The 20,513-nt window shown below is 40.5% G+C and overlaps 1 protein-coding gene across 1 annotated transcript in view; it reads right to left on the reverse strand.

The window, feature by feature from the left end:
• LOC126285265 (uncharacterized) overlaps positions 1-20,513 on the reverse strand; it is a 165,293-nt gene that overhangs the window by 93,227 nt on the left and 51,553 nt on the right. Inside the window, exons 4-7 of the mRNA XM_049984556.1 lie at positions 17,932-18,151; positions 10,529-10,751; positions 3,254-3,306; positions 2,942-3,014 (exon numbers count right to left, since the gene is read on the reverse strand). Of these exons, the coding sequence (XP_049840513.1) occupies positions 2,942-3,014; positions 3,254-3,306; positions 10,529-10,751; positions 17,932-18,151 (569 nt within the window). The remainder of the gene's footprint in view (positions 1-2,941; positions 3,015-3,253; positions 3,307-10,528; positions 10,752-17,931; positions 18,152-20,513) is intronic.

Raw genomic sequence — 20,513 nt, forward strand, 5'->3', positions numbered from 1 at the left:
CGTGTAGACAAGATAGTCGCTGTGTGTATCGCGCTCTTCCCGTCAATTTTTGTGCGTGGCCTTTTATTTCCGTGCGTCTGCGATAGTATACGAGAAAAGAGGCAGCGTGTGGACATGTCATAACCTGCTTAAATGGAAAGGGAGACACGGGAATAAGGAAGTCACACGCCAAACAAGTATAATCTTTACGTTTCTTCATTATCCAGATACTCATGGACGAAGCAGGGACTGAAATTGAGGACAGCAAAGCGAAAGCAGAGACGCTTAAAACCCTTTTAAAATGGTCCTTCACAAAATGAAAATCCAACGGTTTTGTTTCAGTTTGATTTGCGCTCCACTTCAAAAATGAGTGATATAGATGTTAGTGCCACTGTTGTTGAGAAACGGCGGTGAAATCGCTAAAACTTAAAATAGCTCCAGAGCCCTATGGAAGCCCTATCAGATTGTATACTGAGTTTGTGGCTAGTTAGCCCTCTAGTACCCATAATCTACCATGGATCGTTCGAAAAAGGAAATCGTGTCCATTAGTTGAAAGAAAGCACAGATTATATCCGCTACAAGAACAAGAAGGGTAGCGGGAGTCATTCACAATACTACCGTACAATGTCCTGATGCTCATTTGTTGTAGAATCATAGAACGCATCCAGACCACAAACGTAATGAGGTATCTAGAGCAGAATGATCTCCTCCACAACAGACAGCATGCAGCACGAAAACATCGATCATGTGAACCCAATTCGTTTTTTTCTTATGCAACATCCTGAAACCCATGGATAAATGCAGCCAGATAGATAAAGTATTTATCGATTTCAGAAAAGCACTTGTCTCAGTACCATACCTACCCTTACTATTAAAAGTACTATCATTCAGGCGATCAAGCGAAATTTGTGACTGGACTGAGGTTTTCTTCGTAGAGAGGACAGTACGCTTTTGCAGATGATACGGTTATCCATGAAGAACAGAATGCGATTCATTTTATAAGATCCTTTATTATAAATAAATCGGTAAATCCATGATTCTTTAAAGACTCGACTTACCCTATATATGACAGTTTCGAACGTCTGATTACTTTACAAAAGAGTTAATGTGTTAAAAATTTGACGTTAAGCGTGCAAGTCAAAAAAAGGTTTAGGAAAGTTTAAAATTGTGCATAAAGATTTTTGCAAGTTTAAAAAGTTAAAATTGTACATAAAGATTTTTGCAAGTTTAAAAAGTGTTCTCACTTTCAAATACTGTATGTATGTAATCTAGGGTAAGTTAAGCTGCTTCAAGACTGAAACATAGTTTCTAAGGGTAATAGTTGTCGTACTATGTTGAACCTTTCACATAAGATTATAGCTCTCTATGAGGAAACGAATTTAATTTTTTTAATTCTGTGAGTAATAAAATTGTTCTTGCTCCTGGAAGCTGTTACACAACGTGTCACGCCAGGTTACTTGCTTAATATTATAGAAAGTGCCAGAACTGTTCATAATCTCAGTATACAATGTCGAAAATGTAAATCAAAATAATATATACAGATGCCTTGCAAATATTAAAGCCGAAGCGCATATGGCACGATAAATGCGATTTATTCGGTTGTGATGAGACGAACCTAAGGAAATAATTATCAACATGATATTATAAACAACTGACGACGACTGGCCAACACAGAGGTGGCACCTATTTAACTATTTGCAAACAATAATCACAATAACAATGACAAAGTTAATTTATTATTTTTAGCAATTACTCAAAAAGTTCAATTTTTAGACATGCAGTAGTAGAAGGAGAAAGAACCTGCATTCTAATTTTGCATTCTGAGGTGTTAAGTGAGCAGCTTCTAATTTTGGCAAGAAGAGGTGTTAAGTGAGCAGCTACAAGTCTCTCACAATGTAATTCCACAAGTCATGTTTGGCAAAAATGAGATTCCAAACGTGGACTGATCTTGTATATTCTCAACAACTGTGTCACAGATGTGTTCCCGAACAGGATAAAGCTGGCGGTCAATATCCCTAATATGTTGTACAGTCATCTGAGACATCCACAACAGTTTGAATCTCAATTTCCTTAGAGGACATACTGAAATTCACTACATGAAAAGCAGAAAAATGTTCCGTAATTAACAGAAAACAGTGTGGATTGTTACGCTTCTATCGGTGTTCATCTCTTCACGAGTAAACACGTTGCCCAATGCCAATAACGAACAGTACCACAATGGTCTCGCCAGACCAAATTCTGTGTTTTACATCGGACGCACTCTGTGTTTTATGTACATTGCGTCACTGAAAGTCCAGTTTACAAAAGGTTTTACATTACCAGCTCTAACGCGCACATTTTGTTTTTGCATCTCTCGCCGAGTGCTAAACTGTTAACACTTCGCGCTCATAAGCGTTGATCATTTTTGTGACACTTGTCTTTCTTTTAGAGAATGGTAATAGTCTCCTTCAACTTCTTCTAATCTGTGTTGCGAAGTTAGATTTCCAAAGCTGTTGGAATTGGCAAAATCATTTTCCCACTAACTCTTGTATACTGTCATGACACTGAACACCTCCGGATACCCTTAGTAGATTTTTGTTTGACGTCGAGTGCCTAAAAATAAGTATTCGACGGAAATTGGCGCTGTTTAGAATCCTGTAAAGTCTCATATGACGAAACTACTAAGATTTAGAATATGTTCCCTCAGCTAGTGGGTCACTAGAGACTGTTCGAAATCTCGTAACGTATGAGGGACGAAGCGGGAAATCGCACGCGTTAGGTATAAACAAAACATCCCGGCGTGCGTCTTTTGAGGATACGATCAGGAAACACGTTAATCTGGATTCCCCGATGGGGATGTGAACTCTTATTGTGGTCAAACTGTCAGACCCTATGAGTGGTTGCCACCGTAGCACAATAGTCTGAGAACACGGAGGTCGCGCAACAAACAAACAGGGCAGCTCTCGTGCATGACGCCACAAACCTTTTCTGGAGAAATACGCAATGTGCGTCGCTGCTCCTCTCTCAAAGCATCAACAGCAGCTTCCTGCCCACAACTGAATCAGATGGTGACCTTGTCCCGAATGTCTTCCGCTTTAATGTGACTGGACACTGGGTGGGGGGAAGCAGCTGCGGCATTCTCGCGCCAGATGGCCTCACAAACGCTGCGAAATCTCAAAGCGAGTCTCGTCTCGCTACGTGTGACATGGTTGCCGGAGGGGGAAGAGGAGGTGTGGACAGAGAGAAGACGCTCAACCACGCAGTCACAGCGGAAGGAGCTTCTCTGTCTGTTTACGCTGGTTGCAAAACAGGAAATAACTGAACAATACTGGGCGAGGCAGCTAGGACCTTAAACAAATCCAGGGCCGTTGCTAGGTGTTTGCCGCAGTAGACGATAATTGAAAATGATATCTTTTTTTACTGCCGCCAGTCTCCTTGATGCCCCCCCCCCCCTCCTTTGCCACCATGACCAACAATAATTGCACAACAACGAAAATCTCCTATTACACTTCCACAGTTAATCATTAAACCAATGTGACCAAGCTTCCTCATTTTCTTGACACAGTTCTCAATTTTCATGCTTTGTCCCTGATTCCTTCAAAACTTATTTTTGGTCCTCAAATCTTCGAAATTTTCCGACGTAATTGAAATAGGAGAATCTGCTGAATATTTCAAAATAGAACTCAACTGAATATACCAGTGCAACAAAATTTTCAATCGATTACTTATTTTATTTAATTGCCATAAAATGGACAAGTAAAGATGTGGTGATGTTGTATTGATGGGAGACATGCCGATCATAAAAAACTTTTGTTAAGCCCATTTTTTTTGTTGCATTAAACTGTTTCCTCATGCAAAGTTACTGAACTTCCAATATTCCTTCTCCTGTACAATAAATTTTTGGCTTTATCTTTTTTTCTTTGCAGAATCAGAATGAAAGTTCAGTGCAAAATCAAAATGTAGCTCTGTTTTTGTGTTGCCTCATATTTGTTCTATATCCAGAGACATATTCTCAAATGTATCTACAGTACTCAAAATAAATAAATAAATGAGTAATATTTAAAATACCGTATATCAGAAGTAACACTCTGAATAACAGTACTTTATCCTTATATTATACTAATTTCACATGAAAAGTATCATTGAGATTCATCCTACTTTTGCTGGACAGTCATGATACAGTTCACACATTCTTTGCTAATCTTCGGCAAGCCAGCCTACACGGCCCGCTGCTGCACTCGACAGGGATGAATCAAGTTCATGTTTGTTTCCATTTTGTACTCTGTACCCATAGCAGCTGCTTTCGTTCTTAGGAAGGTAGAGGCAACGTGTTTACTTACTTTCGTTAAAGTATTAGGTGTTTTAAGTTTTCCTGTTTTTCATTTTTTCTCCTCATTTGCTCAATTTTTTCGTTGTTTGATTTGAAATTAATTTTCTGCCCATTGTCGCCCCTAAACTATTGCCGCCCTAGGCACCCACCTAGTCTTGCCTAATGGTAGAAACGGCCCTGAGCATATCGCAATCGACTAAATATATCGACATTCACTTTTCGCTTAGTTACACCCTAAACTGAAAGAGAAATTGACAAGTTATGTACAGAAATTGGTAGATGTGATGTACATGTACAGACAACCACATGAATAAAATTTCAGAAAAATTGTTATTCGTTCCAGAGGATGAGCTCAACAAACTCAGCAAGTCAACAACGCGGTTGTCCACCTCCTTGCCCTTACTGAAGCGGTTACTCGGTTTGGTGTTGATTGACAGAGTTGGTGGATGTCCTCCTGAGAGTTATCGTGCCGAATTCTGTCCACTTATGTCCCAGTCTGCACTCGGTGAGTTAAAGTCGTCTGCACGATCTGGGTATTTCCGAGCTACTGAGTGTAGACTTTCTTCCACTGATTCCAAAACTGCCCCAACAGAATCGGGGCGACGGGTAAAAATATTCGACAATTAACTTGACTTCTCCTACACATGTTACACGCATCCAGATAACTTCTCAGTCAGAGTCAATTTCGACCTCGAGAGGCACTATTTTTGTCGACTGCAATGAACATTTCCTTCCACTGGTGTCTCATCTGTCTTTTCGATGTACGTTCCACACCTCGCTAAGTGTTTCAGAGCTTTCTACTTCGGCATTCAGACAGCTCTCGGTTCAAAGAATAATTTCAGCACAACAATTTCTCTGGAGGACGGTAAATCAGGAAGTTCTTTACGAACACTTCAACACTTTACTGTTACAGTTTGGACAGTGGAAGTGCCTTTACTTTGTAAGCAGTCTGATCCCATTCTCTGCATCTTGAACTGACGAGTGTCAGTCAGATTATCTCAAACTACTGCCTAGCCTAAAAACACCCCATATACACTCCACAATTACTCTGCCACCCGAATAGCTGCTTCCTTTGTTTAGTTTCCCATTGACCTATCAAGGGGAGTCATGTAATTCACCACTCTTTGACACGAGTCCCTAAGTCTGCAGCCAAGACAGTGACAGAATCGACGGAACCTTTGGTTGAGACCTTCTACTCGGTTCCAAACCGAAGGACCCCAACCAGTTCTGGCAACAGTCGTGCAGATTGTGAGCTCCGTTTGCATTCTGCATGCGAGGCCAGCAGCCTTCACCACTTTCTGGCAGACAAACTAAGTGCACACTGGATTTCTTGCCAGCCCCGGAAGATATTTCTCTAAAGCTAAGTAATGCCCTTAGCAATGGCCCCATGTAGACTGACAGGGTGAATGAGTGAGCCCAGACAGCCAGCTTCCACAATGACTATCTGCCTCGAGCGATGCAAATTTGTTACCATCCACCACACACCGTGCTGTGAGGGTGGATCCACTGCATTTTCACAGTCTGTGAGGTCTCCTGGCAACAGAGCCTGTTTGCTAAACGGGCGACACTCGAGGTGTCCCATGCGACGCACAACATTCTCAGCTGATGGTACACACCAAAATGTCAGCCTGAAGATGGCTGACCATGGCCAAAAACGTCTTCAGCTGTTCACAAACTGCAGCCAGCTCCCCTTTTTGCCCACACAGAGCATGTTCACATCCTATACACCCTCCTACCACTAACTTAAGAATTAACTATAAAATCGCACACAGGAAGCTAAATATGTAACTTGCTGCCTTCCTCAAGTATCACCAACAGGGGCTGATGCCTTAACGAGCTGTGTAGCTGGTGGGGATGTACATTTCACTGTTAGTAAAACGCAAGGTTATGCACCCTAAACATGGCCGATCTCCGGTTTGGATGTAGGGGATTTGTCACTTGCAGTTGCTTATTGCTAGTACAAAGTCCTCCACAATCTCAAGCATCGTGCATGTAGATTGTGAGAAACTCATTGGTGTAGTTTACACATAATCGCCTTAGTGGAATGTGAAAGACAGTCTGTATTGTTTACATGATATTCAAGGAAAGCTATGGGTGAAAGTTGCAGCTTAGTTAAGTATCAGCATCAAAGAATAAAAATTTGTCAGCATTCTGAATGAAAATGTGCTTCTATATCCCCAAAGTAGGCAAGTATTTTTATGGGAAAAGTAGCCAAACCTAAATGTTTTAGCAGGTCTATTATAAGGTATTTCCACTACAAATTTTCACCAACATGCACAGCTAAGATCTTATAATTTTCTGCCTTGTTTACCATTTCATGATAACATACTAAATTCATACAGGGTGTGGGATATTTTTGCCTTTTTGTGCAAAGGCATTCAGTAACTTTGACAAAAACATCATTTACTATTTTTCCTGTTGATGCTTGTTTGTTCATCTTCACAACAATCCTTGTGTCATCTGCAAACAGGGCTAATTCTGCCTCCCCATTAAGATGAAATGATTGATCGTTAACACAAATCGAGAACAGTAGTGGGCCGATGATCAAACACTATACTAAAATCAGTGCCTCTGTAACTCTAATGTACTTGCAGTACAGCGAGCAAACGCTATATGAAATACCAGAATCATTTTTGCATTTGTGAATATGGCTAAATGTTGGCTACACTATGCACTGGTGAAAATGAAATCTGTGCCACACCAGGACTCGAACCCAGATCTTCCGCTTGATGTGAGTGGTTGCCTTGACTACCTCTGCCATCTGACCACATTCCCCAGACTGACCCAAACTTCCATATGTCACCACTTTTGCCTACATCCTATACTCACACAGTTACTGTGAGTTCCACACAGGAAGAGGCATATGATTAAAGTCGAAGCCCAGTTATTAGGCATGAAATACTAACTTTCTTGGGTGGCCAAGGCGGTCAAGACAACTACTTGCATCAAGCAGAAGATCCTGGTTCGAGTCTGGCCTGGCTCAAATTTTCATTTTCACTGATGTATACTGCATCTAACATTTGGCGACATTCGCAAATGCAAATAAGATTCCCATATATTTTTAGAGAAGTTCTGTAATCCTCTGCTTGAAGAAGAGACAGGTTAAACTCTCAGTAGGGCTAATGACTGGCCAAGGCAACTTTAATTTGTATAGAGAAAGAAGCATCTAAGTGAAGACAGTGCAGTACAGAAGATGAAACTGCTCCACATTTAATCCTCCAGTGTGAAGCATTAGAGGCAAAGATGCATTAAATATTCGTGTCACTCATTCCTGGAGAAATTGTGGCTAACGGGTCTAACAAACAGTATAAGGAAAAGGGTAGACTGTCATTCGCCATAAAGATGGCATGTTGAACTGAAGACCGGCTCAACAAAAGGACTCTTACACATTTAGCTTTCAGCCAAACCCTTCTTCAGAAAAGAAACACACACATGACTGTTCTCCCTGGCAGCTTGGACCAGAATGCAGTTATCATGTGAACTTCCTGTCTTATAATATCAATTTCATTATAGGATAATAAAATGTAGATTTAAAAATTGACTACTGTTAATTACACTGAGTTTGATTTTACTTTGTCCTAGCCCTCTGTCCACCCACACCAGAACTGAGTCTATTGTGTGGTACCACTGTCATTCTAGTAAAGCCAACTATGACCCTGAACAGTTACTAATTATGCCAGTTTTAAGACTAAGTTACCACCTCCTTTTGGACATCTCTAACAGTGGAAACTCCAGGCCGGAATATCACCAAAATCAGCAAAAGGAAAGATTGTTACTCATCATAGAGATGGCACACTAAATTGCAGTTAGGCACAACAAAAACACTGGTACACTTTCAGCTTCCAGCCAAAGCCTGCTTCAGAAAAGGAAATACACACACACACACACACACACACACACACTTTCATACAAGCAAGCATACCTCATGCACACATGACCACCTTCTATGGCAGCTTGGACCAGATCGCAACTGTCATGTGGAATGGAAGCAGCAATCTAGAGGGGACAGGGAAGGGAAAGGGACAGCAGGTTAAGGCTGGGGGCAGGAGAAGAGTGGCGTCTTGCAGAATGTGTAGAGACTAGATGGACTCTTGCAAGACTGCCATCAGGTGCATGGTTAAGAGGTTGTGGGGCAGAAAGGTTGTGTAGAGGGAAGGGGAGAGGGGACATAGGGAGCAGAAAAGAAGAGGAGCAGGGATGTGGAAAGACAATCTGGTGCATTGGCAGAGGACGGCACATGGTGAAAGTAAAGGAACATTAACAGGGAGGAGGAGATAGGACAGAGGGGGCAGAAACTGTTGGATCGAGTGTGGGGGAACAGTAGGTTGCTGTATGTTGAGACTGGGATAATTTCAAGAGTGGAGAATGTGTTCACCCCCATCTGTGCAGTTCAGAAGAGCCGGTGTTGAAGGGGAGGGTCCAGATGAGCTGGGTTGTGAAGCAGCCACTGAAATCAAGCATGTTGTGCTCAGCAGCATGTTGTGCTACAGGTTGGGCTACTTTGCTCTTGGCCACAGTTTGGCAGTAGCTGTTCATCCTGGTGGACAGCTGGGTGGTATTCGAACACAACATGCTTGAGTTCAATGGCTGCTTCACAACACAGATGATCTAGATCCTCCTCACCACCACCAGCTTTCCTGAACTGTGCAGATGGGAGTTACCCTTACAACACATTCTCCACTCCTGAAATTATCCTAACCTGAGCCTACAGTGACCGACTATCTCCACACCCTCCACCCAACACTTTCTAGCCCCTCTGTACTATCACCTTCTCCATATTCGTGTCCACTCACCGTCATTGCCTGCTGCCTCCACCAATGCACCTGCCTGTCTTTCCCCTCCCCTACTCCTCTCCCTTTCTGCACCTTGTTCCCTTCCCCCAACCTCCCTGTCCCACAGCCACTTGACGCCGCACCTGGTGGCAGTCTTGTCGTGGCTCCGTCTAGTCCCTGCACACCCTGCCAGACGGCTCTATTCTTTCTTTCTGAAGAACGCTTTGGCCAATGCATAACAGTCTTTCTGTTGTGACTGACTGCAACTCAACGTATCAACACAAACACAAAATCATATATTAAAAACAAAGATTCCAAGACTTACCAAGCGGGAAAGCGCCGGCAGACAGGCACATGAACAAAACACACAAACACACACACAGAATTACGAGCTTTCGCAACTGGCAGTTGCTTCGTCAGGAAAGAGGGAAGGAGAGGGAAAAATGAAAGGATGTGGGTTTTAAGCGAGAGGGTAAGGAGTCATTCCAATCCCGGGAGCGGAAAGACTTCCCTTAGGGGAAAAAAAGGACAGGTGTACACTCGCACACACACACACACACATATCCATCCGCACATACACAGACACATGTCTGCTTGTGTCTGTGTATGTGCGGATGGATATGTGTGTGTGTGTGTGTGTGTGTGTGTGCGAGTGTACACCTGTCCTTTTTTTCCCCTAAGGGAAGTCTTTCCACTCCCGGGATTGGAATGACTCCTTACCCTCTCCCTTAAAACCCACATCCTTTCATTTTTCCCTCTCCTTCCCTCTTTCCTGACGAAGCAACTGCCAGTTGTGAAAGCTCGTAATTCTGTGTGTGTGTTTGTGTGTTTTGTTCATGTGCCTGTCTGCCGGCGCTTTCCCGCTTGGTAAGTCTTGGAATCTTTGTTTTTAATATATTTTTCCCATGTGGAAGTTTCTTTCTGTTTTATTTACAAACACAAAATCAATAATTTAATATCCACATAAACTATATTTCAACTCTTACCAGTACCTACTGTGGTTTTCTTTAACTTTTATATCACTTTTAGTGTGTCTGTTTTAATAATAGTTGGATTTTGCAAATGAAACAGGAACAATCAATTATTGATAAAATTATTTAAAATCTACTCACCAAGCAGCAGCAGAACACACAAGCTTGCCAATCACAACAATCTTTTATGTGTGTGTTTTGCCACCACTTAGTATTAACTAAAAAATGAAACAGAAATTATGTTTCAGTAATCCCACACTTCCCTTTCAACACTGTAGATATTTAACAGCTTAACTATTGATGTCAAAGATGGGTTTGCAGTTTTAAGGATTCAAACATAAACCATCACATTAAATTAGAGGTAGACTGTCTTTAATATTTTCCATTTACATGTTATTCTGTGCTGCACAGAAATAAATGTAATGTTAGTTCAGTCCCCTTTCACACCTTTCTTTTTCCCTCCACTTTTCACTTTTGCCACATACAAGTCTTCATACTATCCTAATTAGGAACACAGCTACTGCAACCGCAGCCAACAACACCACAGCAATGACATCTAGTAGCAGATATTGGTACCATGTCAGATCCAGAGCTGCAGACCTCATGTGAGGAGCACCTTTGTGCCTAATGACATACTCTGTCCAGTATATAGCCTCTTCCATTGGAGGCCTTGGTCTGTCTCTGAAAAGTTTTGACAAAAATTTTGCCTTCTCTGTGTACCTGTAAGCAGAAGTATAGTGTCAAAATAAAATACTTAATACATCACAAATTAATCTAAAAGTGCATATTAAAATGCATAAAATAGATGACCACTGGCACATATCATGTTCTCTCAACTGAATGAACATTGTGGAAAAAGTATTGGTAAATACAAAGGCTGAAAATGACATTCACATTGATAAAAAGGCACGAAGAAAGCAAATTTTCATAACACAATTCATGCAGACAGCCTCTGATTGAAACTAGAGATACTCAAAAATTGGCAGGAAAATTAGGTTCATCCAGTTGTAATTCAGCTAAGGCACAAAATAAGTTATGGTTATTGCATCAGAATATCCAAGGACTAAGGGGACAGCTTAATAAGTACCCTTTTGTGTGTTGAACAATTAGAGTTGAAGATAATCTGCCTCTCTGAACAACATGTGACAACTGGTATGGATATGTTAAATGTTACAGGATTCAAGTTAGTTTCTTACTTCTGTAGAGAAAATATGGAGAAAGGAGGAGTTGCAATACTTATCAGAAACTATTTTGATTTTAAGGATATTGATATTAATAAATTTTGCTCAGAGCATCTTAGAAGCTTTTGCAATGGAAGTAGTATTTCATAATAAGTTCCTTATAACAGTAGGTATATACAGATCACCTTCAGGAAATTTTAACCTATTCATAAAAAATCCAGAAGCTCTGCTGTCCCATTCCTTGGGGAAAAAAAACCATGGAAATAGTGGTTGCTGGTGATTTGAAAGTGGATTTATTGAAACGCTCTGTCAGTGTACATTATTGCAATCAGTAACACTACCATCCAATTTAGTTCCTACTGTGCTACTGTGAACTTTGCTACTATGATATGTAAATGCTCTGAGACTGCTATTGATAATATATTTGTAAACAAATCTAGGGGGAAAAAGTCATATCACAAAACCAATAGTAAATGGGATATCTGATCACAATATGCAGCATCATCTTGTGTTAAATGTCGAACCTTGTCAAAATAAATCTGAGTACATGAAGGTAAAATTGAGAATTTAAAGAAATTGCTCAAAGATGCTTACAATACCTCTGACTCAAATGGAAAATATAAAGCATTCATTAATTAAGTTACCTCCACTTTTGAAAACTGTTTGCCCCTAAAGGTAACTCAAATCACACAGAAGTCAAAAAATAAACCTTGGATTACACAAGGAATAAAGGTATCATGCTGTACAAAAAGGAGACTGTATCACCTATCTAGGAACAGTTCTGATGTTAGCATTGTATTGCATTACAAAGAATACTGCAAAATATTGAAGCAAGTAATTCAGAAATTGAAGCAGCCTTATTAAGAGAAAAAGATAATTACATCGGGCAACAAAATAAAAACTGTATGGGATATAGCAAAGACAGAAACAGGTGGGGCCAAAAAGGAAGAGGAACAGATAGCTCTAAAAATAAATGAGACCCTGGCAAGAAGCGCATGTAGTGTTGCATTTCTGTTACTGACAGCTTCTGGTTATCACGTTTGGTGAACAGTGCAATGGAGTATCTGAGACCAGCCTTCAAAAATAACTTCAGTAAAATGGAAAGGACACTCACATCTCCCAAAGAAGTAGCATCCATCATAAAATCATTAAAATCTATGAATTTCAGTTGGTATGATAACAAATCAATGAAGTTAATCAGAGTGTGCTCATGCGAGTTGAGTTCTATCATAACTTATTTGTGTAACCAATCTCTTATCAGTGGAACATTTCCAGAACATGCTGAAGTTAAGCCTCTTTACAAGAAGAGGGATAAAGAGATACCATTTCCCTGTAGACCAAATTTCACTTTTGCTGGCTTTCTCAAAAATATTTGAAAAGCTTGTGTTCAAGTGTCTCCATAATCATTTGACTGCAAATAATGTATTGTCCAAGTCATAGATTGGATTTCTTAAGGGTTCTGATGTAGAGAAAGATATTTACACATACAGTGAGAATGTACTTAATTCATTAGATAATAAATTAGAGGCTACTGGAATTTTCTGTAACCTGTCAAAACCATTTGACTGAGTGAAGGACAGCATTCTCTAAAATTAGAATATTATGGTGTCACCGGCAATGGTTATGGTGTCACCAGCAATGCTGTGAAATGGTTCGAGTTTTATCTGTCTAACAGGAAACAAAGGGTGTTGTGAAATATCTGTGCAGTAAGCAGTCAGTCTTCATCTGACTGGGAATTAATTACATATGGTGTTCCTCAGGATTCCATCTAGGTACCATTGCTTTTTCTTGTGTACATGAATGACCTCTTATTTGTTACATAGCCAGATGCTGAGTTTGTTTTGTTTGCAGAACATTGTAATAAGTAGCAAGTCAAGTAGAGATTTAGAAATAGCTGCTAATCAAATTTTCACTGACATTAATAAGTGGTTTAAAGCTAATTCACTGTCATTAAACATTGAGAAGACCGACCATATGCAGTTGAGAACCTGTAAGAGATTTCCTTCCAGCATGTGTATAACATATGAAGACATGTAGATCAAAGAGGGTGATAGTGTTACATTTCTGGGATTACAACTTGATAATAAATTCAGTTGGGAACGGCATACCACAGAATTGTTTAAGTGCCTAAACAAGTCTGTATTTGTCATGAGAATGGTGCCAGATATAGGAGATATAAAAACTTGCACACTTCGCTTACTTTCATTCTATTACATCATATGAGATCATATTCTGGGACAACTCATCAAACCGAGCAAAAGTTTTTAGGGTGCAAAAGCATGTGATAAGAATCATTTGTGGTGTAAATTCAACAACATCATGTAGAAACCTGCTCAAGGAACTTTGTATTCTAACCACTCAGTATGTTTACTCGTTAATGAAATTTGTTGCATGTAATACATCTCTGTTTCCAACCAATAGCTCAATACATACACTCCTGGAAATGGAAAAAAGAACACATTGACACCGGTGTGTAGGACCCACCATACTTGCTCCGGACACTGCGAGAGGGCTGTACAAGCAATGATCACACGCACGGCACAGCGGACGCACCAGGAACCGCGGTGTTGGCCGTCGAATGGCGCTAGATGCGCAGCATTTGTGCACCGCCGCCGTCAGTGTCAGCCAGTTTGCCGTGGCATACGGAGCTCCATCGCAGTCTTTAACACTGGTAGCATGCCGCGACAGCGTGGACGTGAACCGTATGTGCAGTTGACGGACTTTGAGCGAGGGCGTATAGTGGGCATGCGGGAGGCCCGGTGGACGTACTGCCGAATTGCTCAACACGTGGGGCGTGAGGCCTCCACAGTACATCGATGTTGTCGCCAGTGGTCGGCGGAAGGTGCACGTGCCCGTTGACCTGGGACCGGACCGCAGCGATGCACGGATGCACGCCAAGACCGTAGGATCCTACGCAGTGCCGTAGGGGACCGCACCGCCACTTCCCAGCAAATTAGGGACACTGTTGCTCCTGGGGTATCGGCGAGGACCATTCGCAACCGTCTCCATGAAGCTGGGCTACGGTCCCGCATACCGTTAGGCCGTCTTCCGCTCACGCCCCAACCTCGTGCAGCCCACCTCCAGTGGTGTCGCGACAGGCGTGAATGGAGGGACGAATGGAGATGTGTCGTCTTCAGCGATGAGAGTCGCTTCTGCCTTGGTGCCAATGATGGTCGTATGTGTGTTTGGCGCCGTGCAGGTGAGCGCCACAATCAGGACTGCATATGACCGAGGCACACAGGGCCAACACCCGGCATCATGGTGTGGGGAGCAATCTCCTACACTGGCCGTACACCTCTGGTGATCGTCGAGGGGACACTGAATAGTGCACGGTACATCCAAACCGTCATCGAACCCATCATTCTACCATTCCTAGACCGGCAAGGGAACTTGCTGTTCCAACAGGACAATGCACGTCCGCATGTATCCCGTGCCACCCAACGTGCTCTAGAAGGTGTAAGTCAACTACCCTGGCCAGCAAGATCCCCGGATCTGTCCCCCATTGAGCATGTTTGGGACTGGATGAAGCGTCGTCTCACGCGGTCTGCACGTCCAGCACGAACGCTGGTCCAACTGAGGCGCCAGGTGGAAATGGCATGGCAAGCCGTTCCACAGGACTACATCCAGCATCTCTACGATCATCTCCACGGGAGAATAGCAGCCTGCATTGCTGCGAAAGGTGGATATACACTGTACGAGTGCCGACCTTGTGCATGCTCTGTTGCCTGTGTCTATGTGCCTGTGGTTCTGTCAGTGTGATCATGTGTTGTATCTGACCCCAGGAATGTATCAATAAGGTTTCCCCTTCCTGGGACAAAGAATTCACGGTGTTCTTATTTCAAATTCCAGGAGTGTAGTATCAATACTAGGAATAAGAAAAATCTACATAAAGACCTAAATTCACTTACCTTGATCCAGCAATCATTAAAAACTTGGTTTCAGATAAAGCACAGTTTAAACAGAGTTTGAAGGACTTATTGATAGGCAACTCCTTCTATTCCATAGATGAATATCTGAACAGAGACTGTTAAACCAGCTTAAGTAAAAATGCCTGTTAGATTTCAGTTTTGACAGCACTAGGTCACAACAGTCAAGATTAAGTATTTCTGTGTTTCATAAATTTATTAATAGCGCATAACAATGTTTCATTCTGACAGCATGTTAGTTCTGTAACTACTAGCTGTTCCAGTATACTGCATTGTATTCACCTATTTTAACAATCTCCTGACAAATGATCAGGGTAGTATGTATTGTATTCAAGTGTTTTATGTTTTGTGTTATACTGTCAGACATGTTCCACACCCACAAGAATCATCTCATATTGTGGGTCTATATAATGAAAACTAAATCTAATCTAATCTAATCTGATCCTGGGAGATATCAAGAGAGACTTCTCACTAATGAACCAAATATGTTCACCCATGTAAAATTCTGGCCAGAGCTGGTGGTCATGTTTGTGTGAGGTTTGTCTGCTTGTGTCAGTGCATGTGTGTGTATTGTCCTTTCTTTTCTGAGGAAGGCTTTGGTCAAAAGCTCAGTGTGTAACAGTATTTTTGTTGTGCCTGTCTGCAACTCACATGTCATAGCAGTCTATCCTTTTCATAACTGTTGATATTCCACCTGGAATATCCATTGTTTAAATACCAACCTAGCTTCCAAAGAATTATGTACTTTTCAACATAACAGTTTGTTCCTAATCCCATCTATAAGTAGTTGGCCATCACCCAGAGTAGTCAGTCTGTGGCTCTTTTGAGTCATAAGGCCAACAAATACATTTTTAGGCACATGGCACCACACAACATTACTGAAGGACTCATTCACATTCTGGGTCTTCCCACATAAACACTTCCTTAGTAGCTCAGGATTTGACAAATCTCTGTAAATAGGTTTGATTGCCCCCGTTATTGTCAAAGGAAGAGAATGTTTATGTGTAAATTCATCCAGGGTGCCAGAAAATTCAGCTTGCCTATATTTACACCAAGTGTTTGGTGGAGGTGGACACAAAGCATGACATGGATGGCTTTTCATCAGTTGATATTTGATGAAAGAAAGTGCTCCACACAGCTCTTTTCATCTTCTCTAAATTGTCACACTTATCTTTAATGGCCTTCCCGTAACATTCCTGTAATCCAACAATTACTTTGTCTGTTAGTCTCCCACCACATTGTATTGTCTTGCCATCAGACAGTTTTGTGTTACCCAGCTTGGCGTTTAGGTTATGCAAACGTGTTCCCATTCTTTTCTTGTCAAGTCCTACACAAAACAAAGCAATTCACAGCTTTCTAGACTGTGTAGTTCCCAAGATACGACTGCTCAACTGTGGCAGTATATGCGTAGCCATGAAAAATGACAGTCACACATCAACATTCAAAATATTATTTCAAGGTCTCACAATTGTCTGGTTTTAATGTACTATATACCAAAATGTTCAGGGAAGTCCAAAGTAAATTATGGAGTAGAAAACAGAAAATGTCAAGTTTCAATGAATTTCACATACAATGTCCCCTTAACTACTACAGTGTGATCTTCTTTCATAACAATCTGCTGGAGGACTGTACTAAGATTGAACTCTATTGATTTTGTAAAAATCTGAATTGTTTATGAAACTTCCCTGCTGTGAGGACGGGATGAGAGTCGTGCTTGGGTAGCTCAGTTGGTAGAGCACTTGTCTGGGAAAGGCAAATGTCCCAAGTTCAATTCTTGGTCCAGCACACAGTTTTAATCTACCAGGAAGTTCCATATCAGCGCACACTCCACTGCAGAGTGAAAATCTCATTCTGGAAACATCCCCAAGGCTGTGGCTAAGCCAAGTCTCCGCAATATCCTTTCTTTCAGGAGTGCTAGTTCTGAAAAGTTCGCAGGAGAGCGTCTGTAAAGTTTGGAAGGTAGGAGATGAGGTACTGGCAGTACTAAAGCTGTGAGGATGGGGCATGAGTCATGCTTGGGTAGCTCTGTTGGTAGAGCATTTGCCCATGAAAGGCAAAGGTCCTGTGTTCGAGTCTCAGTCCGGCACACAGTTTTAATCTGCCTGGAAGCTTCATATCAGTGCACACTCTGCTGCAGAGTGAAAATCTCATCCTGAATTGTTTAGACTGTGCTACTTAGCCATTGTCATTGTGGCTTTGGGCCTGTAAAATCATGCTAATGATTGTTTCTAGTGGAAGAACTGGTCACTGTAGTTATCAAGTATACTTCTTACCAAGAATACTTTGCATGGAATAAAATATGTGTTTTAATATCAACTAAAATGTGATGTCACATATATTATTGAACAAACAGTAGTCCACGCCTATGTGAACTTTCAGCTTCAAGGTGATCAACAAGAGGTGGTATGAAGGAGAGGCTATGAATTACAGGTATTTTCTGTCACAAGGTCAAGTAGTTACCACTGTTAACTGAGTAGGTAAGACATTAAATACTTCTGACTTCTGTTTTTCGAGTGACATGTATCAGTAATAAATGTATTACAGTTTTGTTGTAAATATATTCCTAACTATATTTGCTCTGGGACTGACTTAAAGTGTTCTTTTATTACTGGTGGGTGATTAACATACAACAATAAAAGTGGTTATAATAAAAGTAATCAATAATCACCTTAGGACTCCTAAATTAATTCAAAAATCAAGCTGGAAATTGGTATGTTTAAACATTAAAGCATATATTAATGGCAGAGGTAATTAGAATAAATATTGCTTTCCAGTTTGTTTTAGTAATCATACCTTGGGTTTTCTAAAATTTCTGATAGTGCCCATTGCAGTGAGTCTGTGGTAACATTTGCAAAATCAAGTTTTACAGCATATCCTGCATTTCTTGCACGATTTGCATTAAGTGACTGGTCTCCAAAAACTGGAATAGCAATTAAAGGAACTCCATGATGTAATGCCTCCAAAGTACTATGCAGTCCTCCATGTGTGACAAAAAGTTTTACATTCTTGTGAGCTGTAACAGAATGTGAAGTAATAGAAGTAATCTCACTGGAAGAAACATCCCAATAAAATGAAATATTTTTAATTATATTAAAAGAAAAATACTCATGACAAAACTAAAAAAATTATGAGACAGAACTGCTGTCCATTACTTACGTTCTGGACAACTATACAGTATTGGCTATAGACTCATATAAACGTATACACACTACTCTAGCTTTTGAAACTAATGGCTGTCTCTATGGGAAAGAGAAAAGAGAGAGGGATAGACTGTGGGAGATTATTGTTGGAAAGGTTTTGCATAATTGCATTTACATGAATTTGCAGTTCTTGTTCTGTTTATGCCCACTTTATTACTACTAGTGTGTAGCATTTATTTATGTGAGTACAGCTTTTCATCTTTGTCTTCTTTGCAGTAGTAGTATTCATTGTATTGTATTTGTTGCACATGAAAAGTCAGCCATTGTCAAGAAAACCAGATATTTTAATTAATAAAATAAATTCATAATCAGCTTTATTAATCTTTCTTGGCAACCTCCTCTACCCGTGCTGAGGCATCACTCAGTTTATGTGAGAAAAGTTGTTATTTCATATAAACTTTCATTATCCCAACTGTGACATGTTCAGGTGAAAAGAAGAGAGAAGAAATCTGCAATGGCTGAAGAAGTGTCTTCAAAATACATCTCAAAGCTGGATGCAGAAAATTATGTCATGGACATTACAGATAACTGCAATCTTAAAAGCTTACGGAATTCTCGATGTTGTAATTAGGACTTTATGTCAACCTAATGAAGATGATGGTGCCACCTTGAAAACATGGACAAAAGAAAATGCAAAAGGTATGTTTTTGATTTCCACATCAGTAGACGATACACAAATGCAAAGCCTGTTGGTTTGTGAGACATCCTACAAAATGTGGAACAAGTTGAGATCACTACATGAGCAACAGCCAAAAGCCAGCAAACTAGCAATAACTCAACATTTTCACAAATATCAGATGAATGCAAATGATTCTGTAGTTATTCTCTGAGACTCTATTTTTAAGGCCTACATCTGAAATTGAAATAGAAAAGACACTTCATAGCAAAATTTAAAAATATTATCAGCTGGACAAGATCAAATTCCATGCTTCCTCCTTCATAATTGCAGTAACTTTATCAGTAAACCCCTAGCCAACATAATAAACTCCTCATTCCTGAATGGTGCATTTCCTGGTATGCTCAAAATTGCAAAAATTATATCTGTCCACAAAAAGGAAGCAAAGAGGATCCTAGTAATTATTGACCCATTGCACTTCTTTCAACTTTTAGTAAAGTATTTGAATATATAATGGCCACCAGAATCATGTCCTTTCTAGACAAAGAAAATATCCTGTCACCTGCTCAGTTCGGCTTCCAAAGTAAGAAAGCTACAACTGATGCAATACAAGAATTTCTAGATCATGCACTGGAGCCTGTGGACAAAAAACTCCTAGCCATAGGTATCTTCCTAGATCTAACAAAGGCCTTCGACATGGTTAATCATAGTATACTTTTGCAAAAGATGCATTCGTATGGAATAAGAGGAAATGCCTATGACTGGTAAAAGCTGTCTGGAATATTGACAGCAGTATGTCGAATTAAATGAAACTGAGCTCTCAGGTACAGCTAGCACTGTACATTCGTCCATACATACCATAAAGCAAGGCGTTCCCCAAGGCTCCGTCCTGGGCCCCTTGCTGTTCTTACTTTACATAAATGACCTTTCTCACAGCTTACAAGACACAAAAACCCTTTTGTTTGCTGATGACACCTCTGTACTCATATCTGCGCCCGAACAAATTCTCCAATCTAATATTGTTAGGACCACAGATCAAATAAGTCGATGGCTTCAAAGTAACAGGCTGCTTCTTAATGCAAAAAAGACAATTGGAATAACCTTCCACACTGCCCAAAACAGAAATCCATTACTACCAACTATATCACCAGAAAAAAATAATGTTAAACTTGAAAATGAAATAAAATTTTTGGGGGTCACTATTACTGATACGCTCACAGGGAAAAGGCACATAGACATTACCAGCACAAAACTTACTAAAGTATGCTTCATGATTAGATCAATAAGGAACGTCTCTAACACAAGTACCCTAACCACAATGTACCATGCACTTTTTCACTCTGTACTTAACTACAGAATCTTCTTCTGGGGCCAAAATTCTGAATCAATTGAGATATTCAAATTGCGAAAGAAGATAGTCAGAACAATTATGTTCAAAAAACAAAGAGACACTTGCAAACCATTATTTAAGAAACTAAATATATTTCCCCTCCCATGCCAATACATACTACAATTATTATTCTTTACCAAAAAAAGTATCAACGAAATTAGCAAAAATA

This window comes from Schistocerca gregaria, chromosome 8 (genome assembly GCF_023897955.1).
Source record: "Schistocerca gregaria isolate iqSchGreg1 chromosome 8, iqSchGreg1.2, whole genome shotgun sequence".
NCBI lineage: Eukaryota > Metazoa > Arthropoda > Insecta > Orthoptera > Acrididae > Schistocerca > Schistocerca gregaria.